Here is a 21,749-nt window from a genome sequence, read left to right on the forward strand (position 1 = left end):
AGAACCCAGATGCCCTTCAACAGAGGAATGGATACAGAAAGTGTGGTACATCTACACAGTGGAATATTACTCAGCTATCAAAAACAATGACTTTATGAAATTCGTAGGCAAATGGTTGGAAATGGAAAATATCATCCTGAGTGAGCTAACCCAATCACAGAAAGACATACATGGTATGCACTCATTGAAAAGTGGCTATTAGCCCAAAGGCTTGACTTACCCTAGATGCCTAGAACACATGAATCTCAAGACGGATGATCAAAATGTGAATGCTTCACTCCTTCTTTAAAAGGGGAACAAGAATACCCTTGGCAGGGAAGAGAGAGGCAAAGATTAAAACAGAGACTGAAGGAACACCCATTCAGAGCCGGCCCCACATGTGGCCCATACATATACAGCCACCCAATTAGACAAGATGGATGAAGCAAAGAAGTGCAGACTGACAGGAGCCGGATGTAGATCTCTCCTGAGAGACACAGCCAGAATACAGCAAATACAGAGGCGAATGCCAGCAGCAAACCACTGAACTGAGAATAGGACCCCCGTTGAAGGAATCAGAGAAAGAACTGGAAGAGCTTGAAGGGGCTCGAGACCCCTTATGAACAACAATGCCAAGCAACCAGAGCTTCCAGGGACTAAGCCACTACCTAAAGACTATACATGGACTGAATCTGGACTCTGACCCCATAGGTAGCAATGAATATCCTAGTAAGAGCACCAGTGGAAGGGGAAGCCCTGGGTCCTGCTAAGACTGAACCCCCAGTGAACTAGACTATGGGGGGAGGGCGGCAATGGTGGGAGGGTTGGGAGGGGAACACCCATAAGGAAGGGGAGGGGGGAGGGGGATGTTTGCCCGGAAACCGGGAAAGGGAATAACACTCGAAATGTATATAAGAAATACTCAAGTTAATAAAAAAAAAGAAAAGTAGAAGTGAAATTGCCTAGGGACATAAAAGAGCAGGACAGTAAGGAGAGGAGAGGTGAGCACATGTGCACAGTTTTCGATATACAGGTGTATGAAAACAATTTTTAACATAAAATTATTAAAAATGCTAAAAGAAAGCATGCCTGCCATAAGTGGCCTAAGATGGATCCCTGCTATATTGTCATAAGCAAATCAAATAGCATCATGTGGTATATACAGTATACGTTAGGTGTGTGTGTGTCTGTGTGTCTGTGTGTGTGTGTGTGTGCGCGCGCGCGCGTTATCATTACCACATCTACAAAAGTAAATTTAGTGCTGTCAAGTAGCTTTTATGATGCAAAGTTAATTTGTTTTTCAATCAGGCTGACTTGTTTGTCTTCTCTTCACGAATCACAGAAGAGATCTCATTCATTAGTTCCTTTTAAGATGATATCTAAAATTGAATACATGTGATTAGGTTCCTATACACTTCTGGTAATTGTCCTTTAAGGATCTAATGGCATTTGTATTTCCGTTATCGTTTTTACAGGAGTATTGTTTTAAACCCAGCCTATTTCCGAAACCATCTTCGTCAGGCAGCCGTGTTTAGATGTCTGGAGAGATACTCAGAAGCTGCCCGGTATGTTTGTTACAACTTTGTGAAGATTTATTTAAAGTTAAATTAATTTTACCCTCAGATTCTGGTAATAGCATAAGAGGACATTCCATTTCTCTCATGGAATATGATTTTATCCGAATTATTGTCTTATAAATGTCAAGCCAACAATTATTGAGTATCTTTTTCTTTAATTAAAGCTATTTCATGTTCATAGCTCTTAGCAAAATTCAAACTTTCCAGCCATGAGGTCATTAGTGATGATGGGAACACTTCCATAGATATTAGAAATGAACTTGACCTCAGAAGTCTCCAGGATGTTCTGACTGTAATGTCACAATTCTGTGACTCGAGCTCTAGAGATGAAGTCAATTCATGAGGGAAGGACTCCAGCAAGCCAGAAGTCCATGTCCACAGAAATGGCACCTAACGGGTAGCTCAGGAGTGTGACGATCGTTATCTCTTGGACCTCACTATTTGAAAGGAAGCCAAGCGAAGCAGTAGCTAATGTTCTCAGCCCCAGAACCTCCATTTCTTGGCAAAAAAATTGTAAGAGTCATGTAGCAGCTTACATGCCGATTCTAACGTCACAGGCAAGGTTGTTTGTCTGCAGGGTCAAATTCAGCATATTAATTGGTTCTCTTTGGCCAGTTTCCTCAGGGAACTTCCCTTTTCCTCTTAAGTACAGAAGCCTACTATTTTATATGGCCATTTCCAGGAATTCACCGGGAAAAAAATATGAACAGTTTTTAGAATTTCTCCAAACGCAACTTCTAAGGTGAATGGCTGTTGTTTCTAGAACACATATAAATCTTTATATATTTTTTTTCTTTAAGGGGTGAGTAAAATGGTTCCATGGCCTTGACACTGTGAAAAGTCCACCTGTCTAACATGGGTCCACACATTGGTAGAAGGTCCTAAGTGATGACTGAGACCACCATTAGGATGCTCAAAGGAACAGAAGAGTTAGCCCCAACTGCTCACACTTTGTAGTCATACAACACAATGTTTTACTTGTGGGTTATGATCCACTTTGAATTATGAAAACATCCTTATCACTCTCTCCACACGCCATTTTTCATGTACTGTTTGTTGAATGTATCTTTTTCTATAGAACTTGTGTATGCCTTCTTCCTAGTTTTCACTTTCTTCACGGGTTGTCCCTGAGACTTGCTTTCCTGTGTGCTAGAGAAGAAAATTGAGAGACAATCCTTTGGGCAAATGATTCTATAAAAGGGGGTTTGAAGGTCTGTGGGCATGATTTAACTAGTAAAGTCCTTGCCCTACAAGCATGAAGAACTGAGTTTGGATCCTCAGCACCCATGTGAAAATATAGATGTAGCAGATCCAGGGCACAAATCTCAGAGGTGAGGAGAAAGAGACTAATCTGTCTCTGGGGTTCAGTGGCCAACCAGCCTTGCTGAACTGGTGAATTCCAGGTTCAATGAGAGTCTTAAAAAGGAAGGTAGAGATGATTGAAGACACCCAGCGTTGACCTTGATGCCCACACAGAGACCTACAAAAGGGCACACACACACACACACACACACACACACACACACACACAAATGGAGTTTGTTAAACTTTACTAACTCAACAGAGAAGAAGGTAATTCCAAGTTCCAGCCAAAAAGCATCCTAGAAAAGATGGTTTACTGGTGTTTTGTGAATCTAATCTAAAGTTACATAGAAACCTACCTACAAAGTGAAGCCCAGATGGCAACAAAACCTACTCTGGGTTTTCTTGGATTATTTGAAATACAAAGTATTTGTATTTGTAAACTGGATTTTAGAGAGAGACAGTTGTTAAACAACTGAAGAAATTAGAAGTTTTGGGAGAATTTTTAAGTTAGATATCAAGAAATACACAAATCCCAAGTTTGTTTGTATGGTTGGTTGGTTGGTTGGTTGGTTTTGTTTATAAAATAGGTAGATGCCAGCAAATCATGGGTTATATCTTAATGTTATCAGACTTAACCTGAATCAAAGTAGTGACCACAAGCCATTACCAGTCTCAAAACAAGCAATGAGTTGGAAAATTAGAATGTGTCAACATTTGCCATACAACGTGGCACTGTCAATTCCACTGTTCTTGCTGTCCCCTGCAGAAAAATAGACGTGTCTATTTGTATCAGCCATGCTCTCCAGTACTACCTCAGGAGTAAAGATGAGCAGCTTAGACTTGTTCCATGCATGTGTCTTCTTAGATATTACCTCCCTAATATAAACCAGTACAAGCAGCATTTATTGTTACCACAGAGTCACTTCAAGACTTGGGTAGTTTGCTTACAAGCATGTAGTACTGAACTAATCTGTAAAGCCAACACACCAAGTCTCCAAGTGTCAAGAAATCATGTTTCTGGACTTGACAGCCACCAACCAAATAAAAATCGATGTTTATTATGTGAGGTAGTCAAGGTAAAAACCTCTAAAATTCTCAATAATTGTACTGCTCAGCCTATTTTTCATCGAAATGCAGTGTGTTCAGGAAGTCCTTGGAAGCTGAATAACTGAGGCAGTCTAAGTCTGACCACCTTTCTGAGTAAGCGATTCCAAAGAAACAGGACAGAAGGGTTCCCAGGACAGTATCACAAGGGTACGTTTTACCAACAAGGCCAAGAGGCTACTAGAATTGACTAGAAAGCTCAGCCAGGTTCACAATAGGCAGATCCCTTTATCGTGTGTAGCCTTGACTGGTCTGGAACTTAATATGTAGACCAGGCTGGCCTCAAACTCAGAGATCTGCCTGCCTCTGTTCCCTGAGTGCTGTGATTAAAGATGTGCGCCACCCCGCCCAGCTGCATATATTTTTTTTCTTTTTCTTTTTTTTTTTTATTAACTTGAGTATTTCTTATATACATTTCGAGTGTTATTCCCTTTCCCGGTTTCCGGGCAAACATCCCCCTCCCCCCTCCCCTTATATTTAGCAATTTTTAGTTAGAGTGTAAAGTAGTGGTTTTCACTGAACTTTTTCATACATGCGTGCTGTTGTACTTTATTTTTGACCATCCTATCTCCCGCTCCCACCTCTTTCCATCCCATAATGTCTCCTCTGCATTTGTGTCTCATGTACCCCGTTCCCCATTCACCCTTACCATGTATAATATGCAAAGTTGGAATTCAGCAAACATACAAGAATATAATGCAACCCTTATCTTTCTGAGACTGGCTGATTTTATTCCATCTACTTTCTCCTCCCTTTCTGTGGCTAATTTTTCACTCTGCTGGTGGAGGGCTGTTTATTTGTCTGTTTGTTTGTTTCTTCCCTGTTAGGAGGGACTTTAATTTCACTTTTCAATCCCTGGTATCGTTTCCTGTGCTATTAGAGTTCTTTTCAGAAAGCCTTGGCCTGAGGGGATATAACTGACATGCTTCCCTTATATTTACCTATACCATTTTCAAAGTTCCATGTTTTATGCTAATATATTTAATACATCTAAAATTATGTTTATGTAGAGTGTGGGGAGGAGCTAGTTTCAGTCGTTTGCACTGGAAATTCAGTTTCCTCAGCACCATTTGTTAAAGAGGCCATCAGTTTTCCAGTGTACATGCGGATTGTCCAAGCTGAGCCCAGCTCCTCTAAAGAGCAGCAAGTGTTAACTCTGGTGTGTGTGTGTGTGTGTGTGTGTGTGTGTGTGTGTGTGTGTGTGTGTCTGTGTCTGTGTGTGTGTCTGTGTGTGTGTGTGTCTGTGTCTGTTAGGCATGTGTTTTATGTGTTTTATTTTCTATAAAATGCTTGTGTGTTTACTTATTAATTTTATTTTATTAATTTTAATTGTGTACTTGTGTGCAGGTATATGCACATGAGTGCAGAGGCCAGAAGTGATGGACAGCCCAGGAGCTGGAGTTACTGGGGGTTGAGAGCCACCTGATATGGTCTCTGGGAATCAAACTTGGGTCCTTTAGAAAAGCAGCCCACATTCTTACCTAGTGAACAATCTCTTTAGCTTCTCCTGTCTTAAGATGACACCACATTTGGAATGACTGTACCTGTGTGAGGTTATGTATGACTCTTCTATTCTTTTCTGATTCTTGATGTATTTCGTGCCAGTACCACGCTGTGTTTGTTACTACAGCCCTGTTCTACCATTGAGATCAGATATTGCAATCCCTTTAACATTACTCTTTCTGCTTAAAATTGCTCTGGCTGTTAGGATTTTGTGCTTCCAAATGAATTTTATGATTTTTCCCCTGGTTCTATGAAATATCCCACTGGAAATGCGATGGGAGTTAGCCTTTAATCTATAGGTTTCTTTCGGTAATTAATATAGCCCCTCTCACAATATTAATTCTAACTGCTATGAGCATGGGAAATTCTTTTTGGGCTTCTACTTTCTTCTTCAATCTTTTTGACATCTTAAAGTTTTCATTGCAAAAGTCTTTTATGCTTAGGTTAGGATTATTTCTAGGTTGTTGCCCTTCTCCCTAGGCTGTTTTGGGGGATTTTTAAGTTGGCTTTGTAGGTTTTTTTAAGCTATAGTAAACAATTTTTATCTTATTTCTCAGTAAGTTCATTTCTGGAACATAAAAAAGCTCCTGGTATGTGAATTTTAATTTCATGTCTTAACTAATATATTGAAAGTGTTTTTGTGGCATGCAAGTTTTCTGGTGGCGTCTTTACTGTCTGATATATAGGACCAGATCTCAGAAAGCAGAATAGTTTGACTTCTTCCTTTCTTATTTATATTCCTCGCATTTCTTTGTCTTATCTTACTGCTCTAGCTAAGTATTCTAGAAATGCATTGAATAAGGATGGAGAGAGTGAGCATTCTTATCTTAAGCCTGATGTTAGAAGAAATGCTTTCAGGTTGTTTTTCCTATTTAGCATAATGTTACCTCTGGGTTTGTTTTTTTTTTTTTTTCCATGAGTACACTTTAACTTACTGAGATATATTCCTTCAATTCATATGTTCTTTAGGGATTTTTGCTGTGATGGAATATTGAAGTTTATCAAATGCATTTCTATTAAGGTTGTATTGTGATTTCTACCTTTGTATCAGTTTCTGTGGTTACTATATTTTCTTGATTGTATATTTTAATCCATCCCTGCATCCTGAAGCCTACTTTATCATGGAAGATGTTTTTTCATGCCTTCGTGAATTTGGTTTGTAAGAATCTTATTAAGTTTGGCATCAATATTCATTAGGGAATAATAATCTCTTCTTGCATGTATCTTTATTCAGTTTGATCTCAGGGTAATGCTACTTTCATAGAGTGACTTTAGTCATAGATTATTTTTCTCTTTCATGAAACAACTGGGAGTCTTATCCCTAGACATTACTTAAAGTTTGAGAGTCTTCGTCGGTGAGTTTATCCGGCCCTAGCATTTTCTTATTACTGTTCATTTAAACGTCTGTTTGTTGTGGGTCTGTCTATATTGTTATGTCTCCTTGGTTTAATTTGTAAGCAATATGTATGTAGTGATTTATTCACCTTTTCTATATTTTCCAGTTTTTAATATAGATTTTCAAACTATTCCCTAATTATCCTATGAATTTAGGTGAAATATTATTAGAAATAATATCCACACTTCTTATTTTTAATTTTATTAGCCTGGGTCTTCTCTATATCCAACACCCTTTCATCATAAAAGCCCCCAAAACACTAGGAATAGAAGGAACTTATTACAACATAACAAATACTGTGTCTGACAGACCTAAGGTCAACATTATACTAAGGGGAAAAAAAAACCCAAATCATTTGTACACAAATCAAAAAGCAAGACCTGGATGTCTATTTGTCTTAGTTAGGGTTTTACTGCTATGAACAGACACCATGACCAAGGCAACTCTTATAAGGACAACATTTAATTGGAACTGCCTTACAGAGGTTTTGTCCATTATCATCAAGATGGGAACATGGCAGCATCCAGGCAGGCATGGTGCAGGAGGAGCTGAGAGTTCTACATCTTCATCTGAAGGCTAATAGCAGAATACTGACTTCCAGGCAGTTAAGATAAGGGTCTTAACACCCACACTCACAGTGACACATATACTCCAATGAGGCCACACATACTCCAACAGGGCCATACCTTCTAATAGTGCCACTCCCTGGGCCAAGCATATACAAACCATCACACCATTTCTCTATGATTGTTCAATAGTTTGCTTGGACACAACATTAATACAAAAGAAGAAACAAAAAGGATATAAATCAGAAAGAAAAACATCGAAGCATGTTTATTTATAGATGACATGATTCTACACAAAAGACTCCTAAAGACTTTGCCTGAAAACTCTTATATCTGTTAAAACCTTTCAGCAATGTGGTGGTATGCAAAATCAATATATAAAAAACACCAACCTTCATGTATACCAATAACAAACATACTGTCAAAGAAATCAAGGTAGTTGCCTCAAATGGGTACTTTGGAATAAACCTAATCGAGGAAGCAAAAGACACCCACAAGAAGAACTTGAAATCAATGAAGAATGTCAGTAAAGAACTAAACATGTGCAGTGCCCCTGGATTGCAGGGTTTAATATTACGGAAGCAGCTACGTTTCCAAAAGCAATCTAGATCCAGGACAATATCATCCAAACTGCAAAGCCATTCTCTAAAGGAATAGAAGTCTTAAAATTCATTTGGAAGCCCAAAAGACCCCAGAGGGTTCAAAAAATGCTAAGCAGTTGATGACAACTTCAGCAAGCTGATTTTTGGAAAAGATGTTAAAATATACATTGGAAACAGCCCTTTCAACAAATGACTGGGAAAACTGGATATCCACAGGTAGAAAAAAAAAAGTAGATCCCTATTCCTCAGCTTATATAAGAATCAACTGTAAGGGGACCAGTGGCCTCATCGTAACAGCCTGAGACTCTGAAATGTTAGAGGGAAAAGTGGGGAGAACACATTAGGGAATGGGGAGGACCGTTCTGAATAAGCTGCAATGCCCACAAAGCTTCTGAAGGACTGAGGACACAGTTGATCCAAGGAAAGGACAGCAGAAACTCTCTGCTGGCAATATGTATGATGTCCCTGTTAGTGTCTGAAATAACAAATACACAAATATCCAAAACAGCTACACAGGAATTGAACCAAAGACTAGGTGAGCTAATAAATGAACAGACAATACAGTGAAGTGAAAGACAAGTAACTGATAAAATAGGGAGCTACTCAACCCCCTGAGCATCAGAGAGATGCAAATTAAATCTACATTGCTGCTCCATTTCTCCCATCGGAATGGTGGGACACAGACTCCAGAAGGAGGTGAGGCTGGGAATAAATGGTATTGTTGTCTTCAGTGGTCAGAAGGTACACAGCCAGCCACTGTGTTTGTCAATCTGGTGCTTTCTCAACAAGCTAAAATCATTCCAGCTATTTTACCCAAAATAGCTGCATATTTACCCAAAAGAAGCTGAGTCACCAAATCAGAAAAGTCCATGTTTAGTGCCGCACCATTCACAAGAACTGAGTTACAGGACTCGGCTACAGGCACAACAGCAGCAGAACAGCTAAACAAAACACGCATATATACACAGTGGAATTTTTCAGCCTCCGTAAAGACATCATTTGCAGGGAAATAGATTCACTGAAGACAAGCAAAGTAAGCCAGTCTCAAACCATCACGTACTGTGTCTGTTCCCTCATCTGTGGTTCCTAGACTGTATGTGGATACAAGACGCCATGTGTGTATAGTTACACGAGAGTAGAAGCCAAACTATCCTGGGGGATAATGAACGCTTTGTGGGAAGAAGCAGAAACTGCAGAGGTGAGCTTAGGTGGGCATGCTTGTTCAGTATGTAACATGTATATGTGGGAAAGTGGTTTTATAGAATACAGCATCATGTCAGATGAATAGACACAGTAAAAAGTTTTAAGTCTAGGTTATAAATTTAAAAGAATGGAAGAACAAAAAAGAGATCTGACATGAGAGCTGCTGTATCTGATGTGTTTTATAAAAAGAGAAGGAGAGAAGAAATACATTTGGTGGAGGTGTAGTCAGGTGTGGGGCAAAAGGGGTGCCTCCGTGGGTCCATGCTGAGGCATCCCTTCCACCTGAGGGACCAGTCGGAATAGTTTATTCAGGGTATGGGGAGGGAATTTGAGAGAGTAGTAGAGACAGAGGAAGGCAGAGAGAAGAGAAGTAGAGGAGTAGGCTGGCCATGAGCATGTGGAGAGAGAGGGGAGGAAGGTAATGGGGAGAGAGGGGCGACAGGGAAGAGGACAGAGCCAGAGCAAGAAGGCAAGAGAAAGCAAGCAGACAAGAGAGAGCAGAGGGGGCAAGCAGGCACACCTGGCTGTTGCCAGGTAACTGTGGGGTGGGGCTTAGTCAAAATGCAAACATCTGAGGACTTCAGAAATCTGAGATTGCAGGTCATGTGTGTGGGGAGGGGTGGGTTGAACTTCTGCACTCTCATCTCCTCTGTAGCTTTTGCCCACATCAGGCAAATGTTTAATGAGGCCAGAGCTGGCTTTACTTTAGTGTCTTCCTTGTTTGCATATCAGGGGCCTCTACTGGCCACACTTAGCTTTATAGTCTGTCGGCCAAACAAATTCTTACATCCTTCTTGTATCCTAGCTAAGAATGTGTCCCATGTGTGTTGGGAATGAAAAGCATCAACGTGAGGGTGTGTACAGCCAGAGGACTTGTTTTTCTGTTTTCAAGACCACGTATGATTTGGTTTCTCCAATGGAGGGCCGTAATTTTGATTGTCAAATAGAACATGTGACCTTCAGAGTCTTGGTTTCCTTGGCAGATGACAAAAGAAAGGTGGCTCCAGAAGTTCTTTGCCCAGTGGCCTCAGACTGGAGGTTTTGCTATGCCAGGCTATTGTCAGGTGAAAGGTCTGTTCCCACCACTCGATCAGGGTTGCTGTGCCTTACACATCCCTTCACTTGAGTTGACTAAGCTTCTTGGCCTCTAAACTTCTTGTCAGAGTCTGGCCATCCTACTGTACTACAGCTGTCTTCCACCATGTCACAGAGAATGACAGGCCAGTACTCCCCTCTCCTGCAGACCAGCAACCATAGGAATTACTGTCTCACCCCAACTCAAACTGCCACTTGGACCTAAGGCTTGTGAGGCCAGGATTTGTCCTGAGGGTGGCCTGCCAGGATCTTTACCAGGACTACCTGGCTGATGTTTTGTATGGTTTCTGCTTCCCCTCCCCCACGAGAGAGCTAGCCCTCTGCTTATGTAGTGTTTCCAGAGAGTCTCCTTGTCTCTCCACACCTTTCAGGTTCATCACAGCCTCTGTACATATCCCAAGCTCTTTCCCTCTCACTTCAAGACAGTGCTCATTGGTTTTGTTTCAGTTTTGTTTGTTGTTTTTTCTCACTCTGACTCTTCTTTAAGGGATTACACAGAGAGAGCTTCTGATCTGCTATTTTACCCAGAACTCCTGTTTCTAACTTTAAAGAACTCTCACCATTCCAAAAGTTGAAGTCACCATTCTTAGGGTTGTTTCTCAGTTCGTGGAGAATGACCAAACTTACGAAGTTAATGAATATGTTTTCACTACTTACAGCATAAGCAACAACTCAGACTTAGTAGGACAACTTTTCTGCTCTAACCCATGGTGCTAGGGAAACTGAGGTCTGGGGAGCCACCACTGAACAGCTAACCTACTCTGGGCTGCAGATCCCACAATAAGAAAAACTGTGGTAGAGAAAAACTATTGAAATCTGAAGTCTGGAGTCTGGATTCCCTTCACCTCTATCTGTAGGATGGCTTTACATTTCCCAGAATGGAAAATAAAGTAACTCTTAGTAAGTAAATGTATTTAATAAACCTGACCAGTTGACATGAAATAATTCCATCTTCTGATGGCTTGACCAAGAGTCCACAGGAGCCAAGGCTTGCCACCAGTGTTACCCCTCTGCTCCAGTTTTAAATGTATACTGAAATTCTGAGTGCACAGAGTTCAGTTCAAAAACTTAAGTTGACTATGATCTGGCCTACTCGTTAATTTATAATGCTTTCTTTTTTATTTATGACTGAGTATGTATATTTCTGCGTATATCAGTGTGTGTGCCTGTGTCTGTGTACATGTGCATATAGGTATGCCACAGTATTCGTGTGGAGGTCAAAGGACAGCTTTCAGAAATTAGTTCTCTCCTTCCCCCATGGATTCCAGTGGTGGATCTCATGCTGTCAGGCTTGGTAGCAAGCACCTTTACTTGCTAAGCCATCTCACTGGTTCCTCAATCCTCATATTTAATATCCTATAATGTGTGCTGTATTGTGAAGAACAAACTGACAGACGGGTGATCCCAAATTGTCTTAGTCTTGCCTTTTCAAAAGCAATGTCCTTACCAAAGCACTGGATTTTGGAGCAGTTTTATATTACAGTGAATTTGGGGATAAAACATAAATGGTATAAAATTATCTCAGTTGTTGCCATACTACATGTTTCCCTCTTGCCTACATCTCAACTTTGACCTCTTTCCTTTGCCCTCCGACCTTCTGATACTATTTGCTCTTCCACCTAACCCCCTTCATGGTCACTGCTTTCCACCTCTACACACTACTGCTTGAGTGCCATTGACACGTGGGAGCTTGACACTGGAAACTTCATAGCTAATGCAGCATCTTGGAGTCTTGAAAGTGTAACTGTAGGGACTGTGCTAAGGTCTGGAGCATGAAGGCAACCCTGCATAACTAAAGAGACACCGTTATCGAAAGCCTGGCTTAGTAATTGAGGCAGGGTGTTCCTAATACAGGGGAACTTGATCTACTTCCCTCCACCACATCTGAGAATGGATGTGTTCTCTTGCTCTTAAGCCTTCCATGAGAAGGCTATTGACATCTGCTCAGCCAAACTCGGGACCATGAAAAATAAACTTCCATTCTCCACATAATGTAGTACTTGGGCGAGCAGTGTAAAATAGGCCGAGCTGCTGAGCATACACTGGTACTTGTTTCAGGCCTCTGGCTTCTTTCTTCAGCCTCCCTCTTTTGTCAGCATTATTCCCCACATAGGCTTTGTGCGCTGCTCTCGAAGGATCTCCTGCAGTCACCAGTCCTCACTGGTCGTTGCTTTATTTTGATTGATTAGTGATTGCGGCTGCTTTTCTCTTTTGTTTTGACACTAAGTTGGAGACAATTCAGAGTTCTTTAATGTTCTAGAAAGCTTGTCTGTAGATAAGTGCACAATACCTTCAAAAGTCAAATACACTACCATTGAGTCTCTTAGGAATCAATGGTCACATGTACCTAAAATATGACACATTGCATATCAATATTTCAGTGAAGCACAAAATTTTGTGTCTGGGCTAACTATGGGTATCAAGAGAATTCGGAGTCATTCCTGTTTGTTTAAGCAAGAGCTTCTGTTACTTACAGTACTCCAGGCAGTGTTCCTCCATGGCTTCTTCATGGAGAGGCTGGACAATAGAGATTCCTAGAGGCAGAAGCCAGTGAGTTTTAAGAGAACCAGCAAGTATGTGGGGCATTCGTTTGAGGGTTTAACTCCTGTCTTCCTCCTGCTCCTCCTGTTCCTTCTCGTTCTTTCCTTTCAGGTTGATCCTGCTGGAAGTAATGCGTATATAAATCACCGTCTGCCAACGAGTGATCCAAAAATAAAGTGAAGTGTTGAGGAATCTAGCGATATAAAACAGTGACTGTAGACAAGCAGTCACTCCAGAGCAGGATCATACAGAAAGCAGGAGCAAGCTTTGTCAGCTTGCTGGTGTCATGGAACGCTGTGATTTTAAATGAGATTATTATGTATCTTGCAAAAGAAAATTCTGACAGGTAGACTCCAGACAAGTGATTCTGAAGAGATGATAGTAGTGTTGGGAGTTTATTGGAACCCAGTTCTGATTCAATTAGAAGTGTAAAACCCTATTCATTCACCATGTGAGGCGTTAAAAAAGCATCGGGTTTTTAAAGGTAAAATCAGCTCTTCTATATGCAGATGAATAGGTTGAATAAAGTCTCTGGGCTAATTTTTGTTCATACACTTTATCCACCTATCACTCTGGGGCCATTCTGTCTGGAGTTGACAAAGGGGCTGTGTGTGGTCCATTATTTGTCACATAAAACATGTAGAAGGGCCACATGTTGAGAGATGGCAGTGATAATTCACTCCACTGTTAGGTGACTTTCACAAGTATAGGTGTCATAAAGCTGTATTAATCCTCACTTTTTCCATGCTGCAAAAATGCTGTGCATGGTGTATGACTCTAAGCCAATATAGGTAGAGACCAACTTCGTCATAGGTCATGGCCTCAGTTAAACATCTCACTTTTCAACTACAGTTAATGATATCTTCACCTGAGCAGTAGAAGTGCAGTGGACACAGTTTCAGAGGCCAGCATCAAGGTAAAAACAGTCAAGCTTCAGGCTCATAACTCATGCCTTGTTCTAAGGACTTAAAATTATAGAGCCTGGAGACTTAGAGAGATGGCTCAATAGACAAGAGCATTTGCTGCTCTGGCAAAGACTCTGAGTTCAGTTTACAGAACAGAAGTCAGGCAGCTCACAAACACCTACAACTCCAACTCTGAGGAATCCAACATTTCTGCCCTCCACGGACACTCTGTATACAAACCCACAAAGAGACACATAATTAAAAATAAATATTTGAAAAAATAAAGTTACAGAATTGTAATTATGTAATGGTATAACAAAAGTATTGATGATAGAATAGCAGATAAAGAAAAGAAAGCTTGCCTTCATCTGGGCTTTTCAGATATACTTTAAATTATAGGAAATTATTACAAACATTCATCATCTTTTTCTATTTTCTTTCAGAGTATCATTAGGAGTCATTTTATTGCTACTTTTTTTTAAAGGTAGTATTTGGGCTTACTAGGTCATTAGGTTATCTGGTCTCAGATTCTTGGTCACCTAAGCAGTGTCAGGTATGGGCTCCATTTCTTGGAGTTGTGCCTTAACTCGAATCAGATGTTGGTTGATTACTCCCACAACCCTTGTGCCACTATTGCGTTATTATATCTTGTAGGTGGAGAACCATTATAAATTGAAGGTTTTGTATCTGGGTTGGTGTTCACATTTAAAAATATTTTTTAAAAACCCTGGTTGATGGTATGGTCATGATAAATTTATTGGAGAAAAACAAACACTCTGCACTAATGGTTACAGTCATGATAATAGTAATAACAGACTATGAATTTGTGTTAACCTTCAAACTTTACTGTAAACATTAGTCTATACAATAGCAGAGTTCAGAGATTATTTTCCCTGGTATAGATCTAGTCTTGCATCTTAAAATAATAATAACTGTTTTAAAAACTGATTGGCGAGTAGAAAAAAAAGGCTTAGTCTGGAAAGTGTCCACTGTGTAAGAATTAGGACCTGAGTTTGGGTCCCAAGAACCCACATTAAACCCAGACACAGGGATGGCAAAAATCTTAGCCAGTAAAGATGATTTTATCCAAGTTTGACAACCTGAGTTCAACCTCAGGAACCCATGTGGTGGAAAGAGAGAGGCAACCCCAAAGGTTGTCCTCTAACCTGTGCATGCATGCCATGCCATGCCATGTACACACACACACACACACACACACACACACACACACAAATGTAAATGTTTAAAAAGTCACACACAACATGTAACCCTAGCACGGGGGAATCCTTATTGCTCATTGGTCAGCTAGCCTACCAAAGTCAGTGAACTCCAGGTTCAATGAAAGACTGTCTCAAAAAGTAGGGAAGAGAGTGGGTGACAGAAGAAGACTCCTGATGTCAACCTCTGTTGTCTATATTTACTTGCACATATATACATGTATGTGCGTTTACATACATATGTGTACCCACACCCACATGGACACATATGTACACCCCATAAAAAAGCAATGGGTGGAGGCAGTGAAAAGGGAACAAATGAGGCCATCACACCTCATCTTTTAAATGTAAAGAAATTATGCCTGCTGACTGTGATCTCCTTCAATCAGATGTCCATGTAATCCCATGTCGTCTACAAAGATGGGATGTAGAGCCTCAAATACAGCAATGTTAAACCAAAGTCGATGAGACCAAAGCCAGGAAGCTGTGTGGTGCGTTTTGAGGACTGTCAAATGCATTAGGGTTTAATGTGCAGGAGCTAACAGTATTACAGACAGACCGAGGCTTCCATGCTGTGCTCCATACTGGTGATGATAACAGCATCTATGATACAGATGATTATGAAAATAAATAAAGTGAGATAGCTTACATCAAGTGTTACACAATACTTGGCCCATCATAATATACTCTCAAGTTAAATAGGCTATTATCATTGCTTTTGCTGTTACTGAAAGTTAGAGATGTTGGGGCTGGAGAGATGGCTCTATAGTTAAGAGCACTGGATGCTCACCCAGAAGACCCAGGTTCAGTTCCCAGCACCGACATGGTGGCTCATAGTCACCTGCTGTTCTGGTTGCAGGGAATTTGCCCTCTTCTGACTTCCACAGGCATTAGGCATGCACTTGTACATGGACACTTGTACAGGTAGAACACCCATACACATCACATAAAAATAAATGATTTCAATTAACAGCTCTCTGAACACAAGGGAAGCTGCCTCGGGAGATGATGGGGCTGGAGAGATGGCTCAGTAATTAAGAACACTGGCTACTCTTACAAAGGGCCAGATTTTGGCTGACATCTACCTGTAAATCCAGCTTCTAGGAATCTAATACCGTTTTCTGGGCTCTGAACAAACATGCGTATGTGTGCACGCACACACACACACACACACACACACACACATATGGGGGGGTGAGGGAGGGAGAGAGAGAGAGAAAAAATAAATACGTTTAAAGAGAATACATCTCTAGACAGCAAAGCTGAAGAGGTCAGCAGTCACTGAGCTGTGCTGCTCCCGACAATTAAGTACAGTCTTGCTCTCATGATGCCTTTGGGAGCCCATCCACGCACAGAGACTGAGAAGGCAAGGAGCTGGTTGGTTTAAGACATTGGCAAGGCCAAACTCTTATTGTGGGATTTTGCGTGTGTGAATATAGCAAGAATTCTATCATCCCTTTTGATTTTGAGTGATATTTCATGTATTCCTACTGGTCATTAGAATATTGGACTCTACCAAGCTAGAGACACAAAATTTCAAGAATTAGAGGATTTAGGCTAGCTGGTCATGGCTCCAATCTCCCATCTGCCTTTTGCATCATTACAGTGCAAACACAAAGATACCTTGACCAACATGCAGTTAGAAATCACAGCAGCACAGTCTGGAGCACCAACTGATATTTTCACCCTATTTTTTTAATACAGGCATCAGCTCATCAAACTATTATGCACATAAATTAACCTTGATTCCACTAATTATGAAAATTGCTTATAAAACAAAAGCTCTGTTTCTGGATCTATGTGCTAAGAAATGATCTACCCTAGAGAATTATAGTAGAGGTAGAAAGAAATGTGCTCCACTCCCAGAGCTAGAAATGACCTTGGGCAAGGTAGTTAATCTCTAACTTTCCATTCTCTCAACCATAAAAGGGAAATGGGTTTCAGGGGGAGGGAACTAAGCCAAACTAGGAACTAGGAACTAGGGCCATGGCTCAGTCAGTACAATGCTTGCCATGTAAGCAGCAGGACCTGAATTCAGATCCCAGCACCCATATAAAAGACAGATGTGGCATCATATCTGCAGTCCCAGCATAAAGGCAGGAGAATCCCTGGGCTTGTTAGCCAGCAAGCCTCCATGAATTAGGAATCAGTGAGCTCCAGGCTTGTCTCAAAAAAAATAAATAAATAAATAAATAAATAAGATTGAAAATGGTCAGCAAAAACACCCAACATTCCTCTGGCATCCAGTCACACATGTGTGTTCACACACAAACACGTGTGAACACAAACAAATTATGTTACAAAATAATACTGAGAATTAAATGAAATAATGGATGTAACAAAGCAGTGTCTACCACATAGTATGCCCTCATAGTATGCCACATAGTGTGCCCTCATAGTATGCCACATAGTGTGCCCTCATAGTATGCCACATAGTGTGCCCTCATAGTATGCCACATAGTGTGCCCTCACTGGGTGGTTTCTGCTGTTCTGATTATGCTAAGCTTTAGAGACAGTTGCCCAAACCCTGATACACTGCCCTCAATTCTGCAGCTACCCCTAAGTTTATGAGCGTTTCCATGACCATCTATGACCCAAACATTATGTCCATTTCTTTGTGTACATTCTTAATTCTTCATAACTGCAAAGAGGCCATATTCTAGACTTTGTTGATGAGGAAACTGTCTCTAGTGGTTGAAGAATATGTAAAACCTCACTGCTGATCAGTGGCAAATCTGAAACTTGAGCTTAACTGTCCCTGATGGAGCCCAGCAGGAAAGTGTAAAGCTCCCACCATCAGTCTGTGATTGGTATTCAATGGTTCTGAAGCATCACTGTCTCCTTCTCCTCAATTTCATCTTACTAATTACTGATGAACATCTTTAATATTTTACACCATATTTTTTTTATTAACTTGAGTATTTCTTATATACATTTCAATGTTATTCCCTTTCCCGGTTTCCAGGCAAACATCCCCCTCCCCCCTCCCCTTCCTTATGGGTGTTCCCCTCCCAACCCTCCACCCATTGCTGCCCTTCCCCCCATAGTCTAGTTCACTGGGGGTTCAGTCTTAGCAGGACCCAGGGCTTCCCCTTCCACTGGTGCTCTTACTAGGATATTCATTGCTACATATGGGGTCAGAGTCCAGGGTCAGTCCATGTATAGACTTTAGGTAGTGGCTTAGTCCCTGGAAGCTCTGGTTGCTTGACATTGTTGTACATATGGGGTCTCGAGCCCCTTCAAGCTCTTCCAGTTCTTTCTCTGATTCCTTCAACGGGGGACCTATTCTCAGTTCAGTGGTTTGCTGCTGGCATTCGCCTCTGTATTTGCTGTATTCTGGCTGTGTCTCTCAGGAGCGATCTATATCCGGCTCCTGTCGGTCTGCACTTCTTTGCTTCATCCATCTTGTCTAATTGGGTGGCTGTATATGTATGGGGCACATGTGGGGCAGGCTATGAATGGGTGTTCCTTCAGTCTCTGTTTTAATCTTTGCCTCTCCCTTCCCTGCCAAGGGAATTCTTTTTCCTCATTTAAAGAAGGAGTGAAGCATTCACATTTTTTTTTCTTTCTTTTAATAATTTTTTTTTATTAACTTGAGTATTTCTTATATACATTTCGAGTGTTATTCCCTTTCCCGGTTTCCGGGCAAACATCCCCCTCCCCCCTCCCCTTCCTTATGGGTGTTCCCCTCCCAACCCTCCCCCCATTGCCGCCCTCCCCCCATAGACTAGTTCACTGTGGGTTCAGTCTTAGCAGGACCCAGGGCTTCCCCTTCCACTGGTGCTCTTACTAGGATATTCATTGCTACCTATGGGGTCAGAGTCCAGGGTCAGTCCATGTATAGTCTTTAGGTAGTGGCTTAGTCCCTGGAAGCTCTGGTTGCTTGGCATTGTTGTACTTTTGGGGTCTCGAGCCCCTTCAAGCTCTTCCAGTTCTTTCTCTGATTCCTTCAATAGGGGACCTATTCTCAGTTCAGTGGTTTGCTGCTGGCATTCGCCTCTATATTTGCTGTATTCTGGCTGTGTCTCTCAGGAGCGATCTACATCCGGCTCCTGTCGGTCTGCACTTCTTTGCTTCATCCATCTTGTCTAATTGGGTGGCTGTATATGTATGGGCCACATGTGGGGCAGGCTCTGAATGGGTGTTCCTTCAGTCTCTGTTTTAATCTTTGCCTCTCCCTTCCCTGCCAAGGGTATTCTTTTTCCTCATTTAAAGAAGGAGTGAAGCATTCACATTTTGATCATCCGTCTTGAGTTTCGTTTGTTCTAGGGATCTAGGGTAATTCAAGCATTTGGGCTAATAGCCACTTATCAATGAGTGCATACCATGTATGTCTTTCTGTGATTGGGTTAGCTCACTCAGGATGATATTTTCCAGTTCCAACCATTTGCCTACGAATTTCATAAACTCGTTGTTTTTGATAGCTGAGTAATATTCCATTGTGTAGATGTACCACATTTTCTGTATCCATTCCTCTGTTGAAGGGCATCTGGGTTCTTTCCAGCTTCTGGCTATTATAAATAAGGCTGCGATGAACATAGTGGAGCACGTGTCTCTTTTATATGTTGAGGCATCTTTTGGGTATATGCCCAAGAGAGGTATAGCTGAATCCTCAGGCAGTTCAATGTCCAATTTTCTGAGGAACCTCCAGACTGATTTCCAGAATGGTTTTACCAGTCTGCAATCCCACCAACAATGGAGGAGTGTTCCTCTTTCTCCACATCCTCGCCAGCATCTGCTGTCATCTGAGTTTTTGATCTTAGCCAATCGCACTGGTGTGAGGTGAAATCTCAGGGTTGTTTTGATTTGCATTTCCCTTATGACTAAAGATGTTGAACATTTCTTTAGGTGTTTCTCAGCCATTCGGCATTCCTCAGCTGTGAATTCTTTGTTTAGCTCTGAACCCCATTTTTTAATAGGGTTATTTGTTTCCCTGCGGTCTAACTTCTTGAGTTCTTTGTATATTTTGGAAATAAGGCCTCTATCTGTTGTAGGATTGGTAAAGATCTTTTCCCAATCTGTTGGTTGCCGTTTTGTCCTAACCACAGTGTCCTTTGCCTTACAGAAGCTTTGCAGTTTTATGAGATCCCATTTGTCGATTCTTGATCTTAGAGCATAAGCCATTGGTGTTTTGTTCAGGAAATTTTTTCCAGTGCCCATGTGTTCCAGATGTTTCCCTAGTTTTTCTTCTATTAGTTTGAGTGTGTCTGGTTTGATGTGGAGGTCCTTGATCCACTTGGACTTAAGCTTTGTACAGGGTGATAAGGATGGATCGATCTGCATTCTTCTACATGTTGCCCTCCAGTTGAACCAGCACCATTTGGTGAAAATGCTATCTTTTTTCCATTGGATGGTTTTGGCTCCTTTGTCAAAAATCAAGTGACCATAAGTGTGTGGGTTCATTTCTGGGTCTTCAATTCTATTCCATTGGTCTATCTGTCTGTCTCTGTACCAATACCATGCAGTTTTTATCACTATTGCTCTGTAATACTGCTTGAGTTCAGGACTAGTGATTCCCCCTGAAGTCCTTTTATTGTTGAGGATAGCTTTAGCTATCCTGGGTTTTTTGTTATTCCAGATGAATTTGCAAATTGTTCTGTCTAACTCTTTGAAGAATTGGATTGGTATTTTGATGGGGATTGCATTGAATCTGTAGATTGCTTTTGGTAAAATGGCCATCTTTACTATATTAATCCTGCCAATCCATGAGCATGGGAGATCTTTCCATCTTCTGAGGTCTTCTTCAATTTCTTTCCTCAGTGTCTTGAAGTTCTTATTGTACAGATCTTTTACTTGCTTGGTTAAAGTCACACCGAGGTACTTTATATTATTTGGGTCTATTATGAAGGGTGTCGTTTCCCTAATTTCTTTCTCGGCTTGTTTCTCTTTTGTATAGAGGAAGGCAACTGATTTATTTGAGTTAATTTTATACCCAGCCACTTTGCTGAAGTTGTTTATCAGCTTTAGTAGTTCTCTGGTGGAACTTTTGGGATCACTTAAATGTACTATCATGTCATCTGCAAATAGTGATATTTTGACCTCTTCTTTTCCGATCTGTATCCCCTTGATCTCCTTTTGTTGTCTGATTGCTCTGGCTAGAACTTCAAGAACTATATTGAATAAGTAGGGAGAGAGTGGGCAGCCTTGTCTAGTCCCTGATTTTAGTGGGATTGCTTCAAGTTTCTCTCCATTTAGTTTAATGTTAGCAACTGGTTTGCTGTATATGGCTTTTACTATGTTTAGGTATGGGCCTTGAATTCCTATTCTTTCCAGGACTTTTATCATGAAGGGGTGTTGAATTTTGTCAAATGCTTTCTCAGCATCTAATGAAATGATCATGTGGTTCTGTTCTTTCAGTTTGTTTATATAATGGATCACGTTGATGGTTTTCCGTATATTAAACCATCCCTGCATGCCTAGAAGGATCAAGCCTACTTGATCATGGTGGATGATTGTTTTGATGTGCTCTTGAATTCGGTTTGCCAGAATTTTGTTGAGTATTTTTGCGTCGATATTCATAAGGGAAATTGGTCTGAAGTTCTCTTTCTTTGTTGTGTCTTTGTGTGGTTTAGGTATAAGAGTAATTGTGGCTTCGTAGAAGGAGTTCGGTAGTGCTCCATCTGTTTCAATTTTGTGGAATAGTTTGGATAATATTGGTATGATGTCTTCTATGAACGTTTGATAGAATTCTGCACTAAACCCGTCTGGACCTGGGCTCTTTTTGGTTGGGAGACCTTTAATGACTGCTTCTATTTC

General features: G+C 41.0%; 1 protein-coding gene across 6 annotated transcripts in view; it reads left to right on the forward strand.

Moving 5' to 3' along the window:
* The window catches only part of Spata16 (spermatogenesis associated 16), a 378,162-nt gene that overhangs the window by 156,337 nt on the left and 200,076 nt on the right, over window positions 1-21,749 (forward strand). For all 6 annotated transcript variants that reach the window (NM_001432380.1, NM_001432377.1, NM_001432378.1 and 3 more), the window contains 1 exon segment: window positions 1,455-1,544. In NM_001432380.1, the coding sequence (NP_001419309.1) occupies window positions 1,455-1,544 (90 nt within the window).

This window comes from Rattus norvegicus, chromosome 2, assembly GCF_021556685.1.
Source record: "Rattus norvegicus strain SHRSP/BbbUtx chromosome 2, alternate assembly SHRSP_T2T, whole genome shotgun sequence".
In the NCBI taxonomy this organism is placed as follows: Eukaryota; Metazoa; Chordata; class Mammalia; order Rodentia; family Muridae; genus Rattus; species Rattus norvegicus.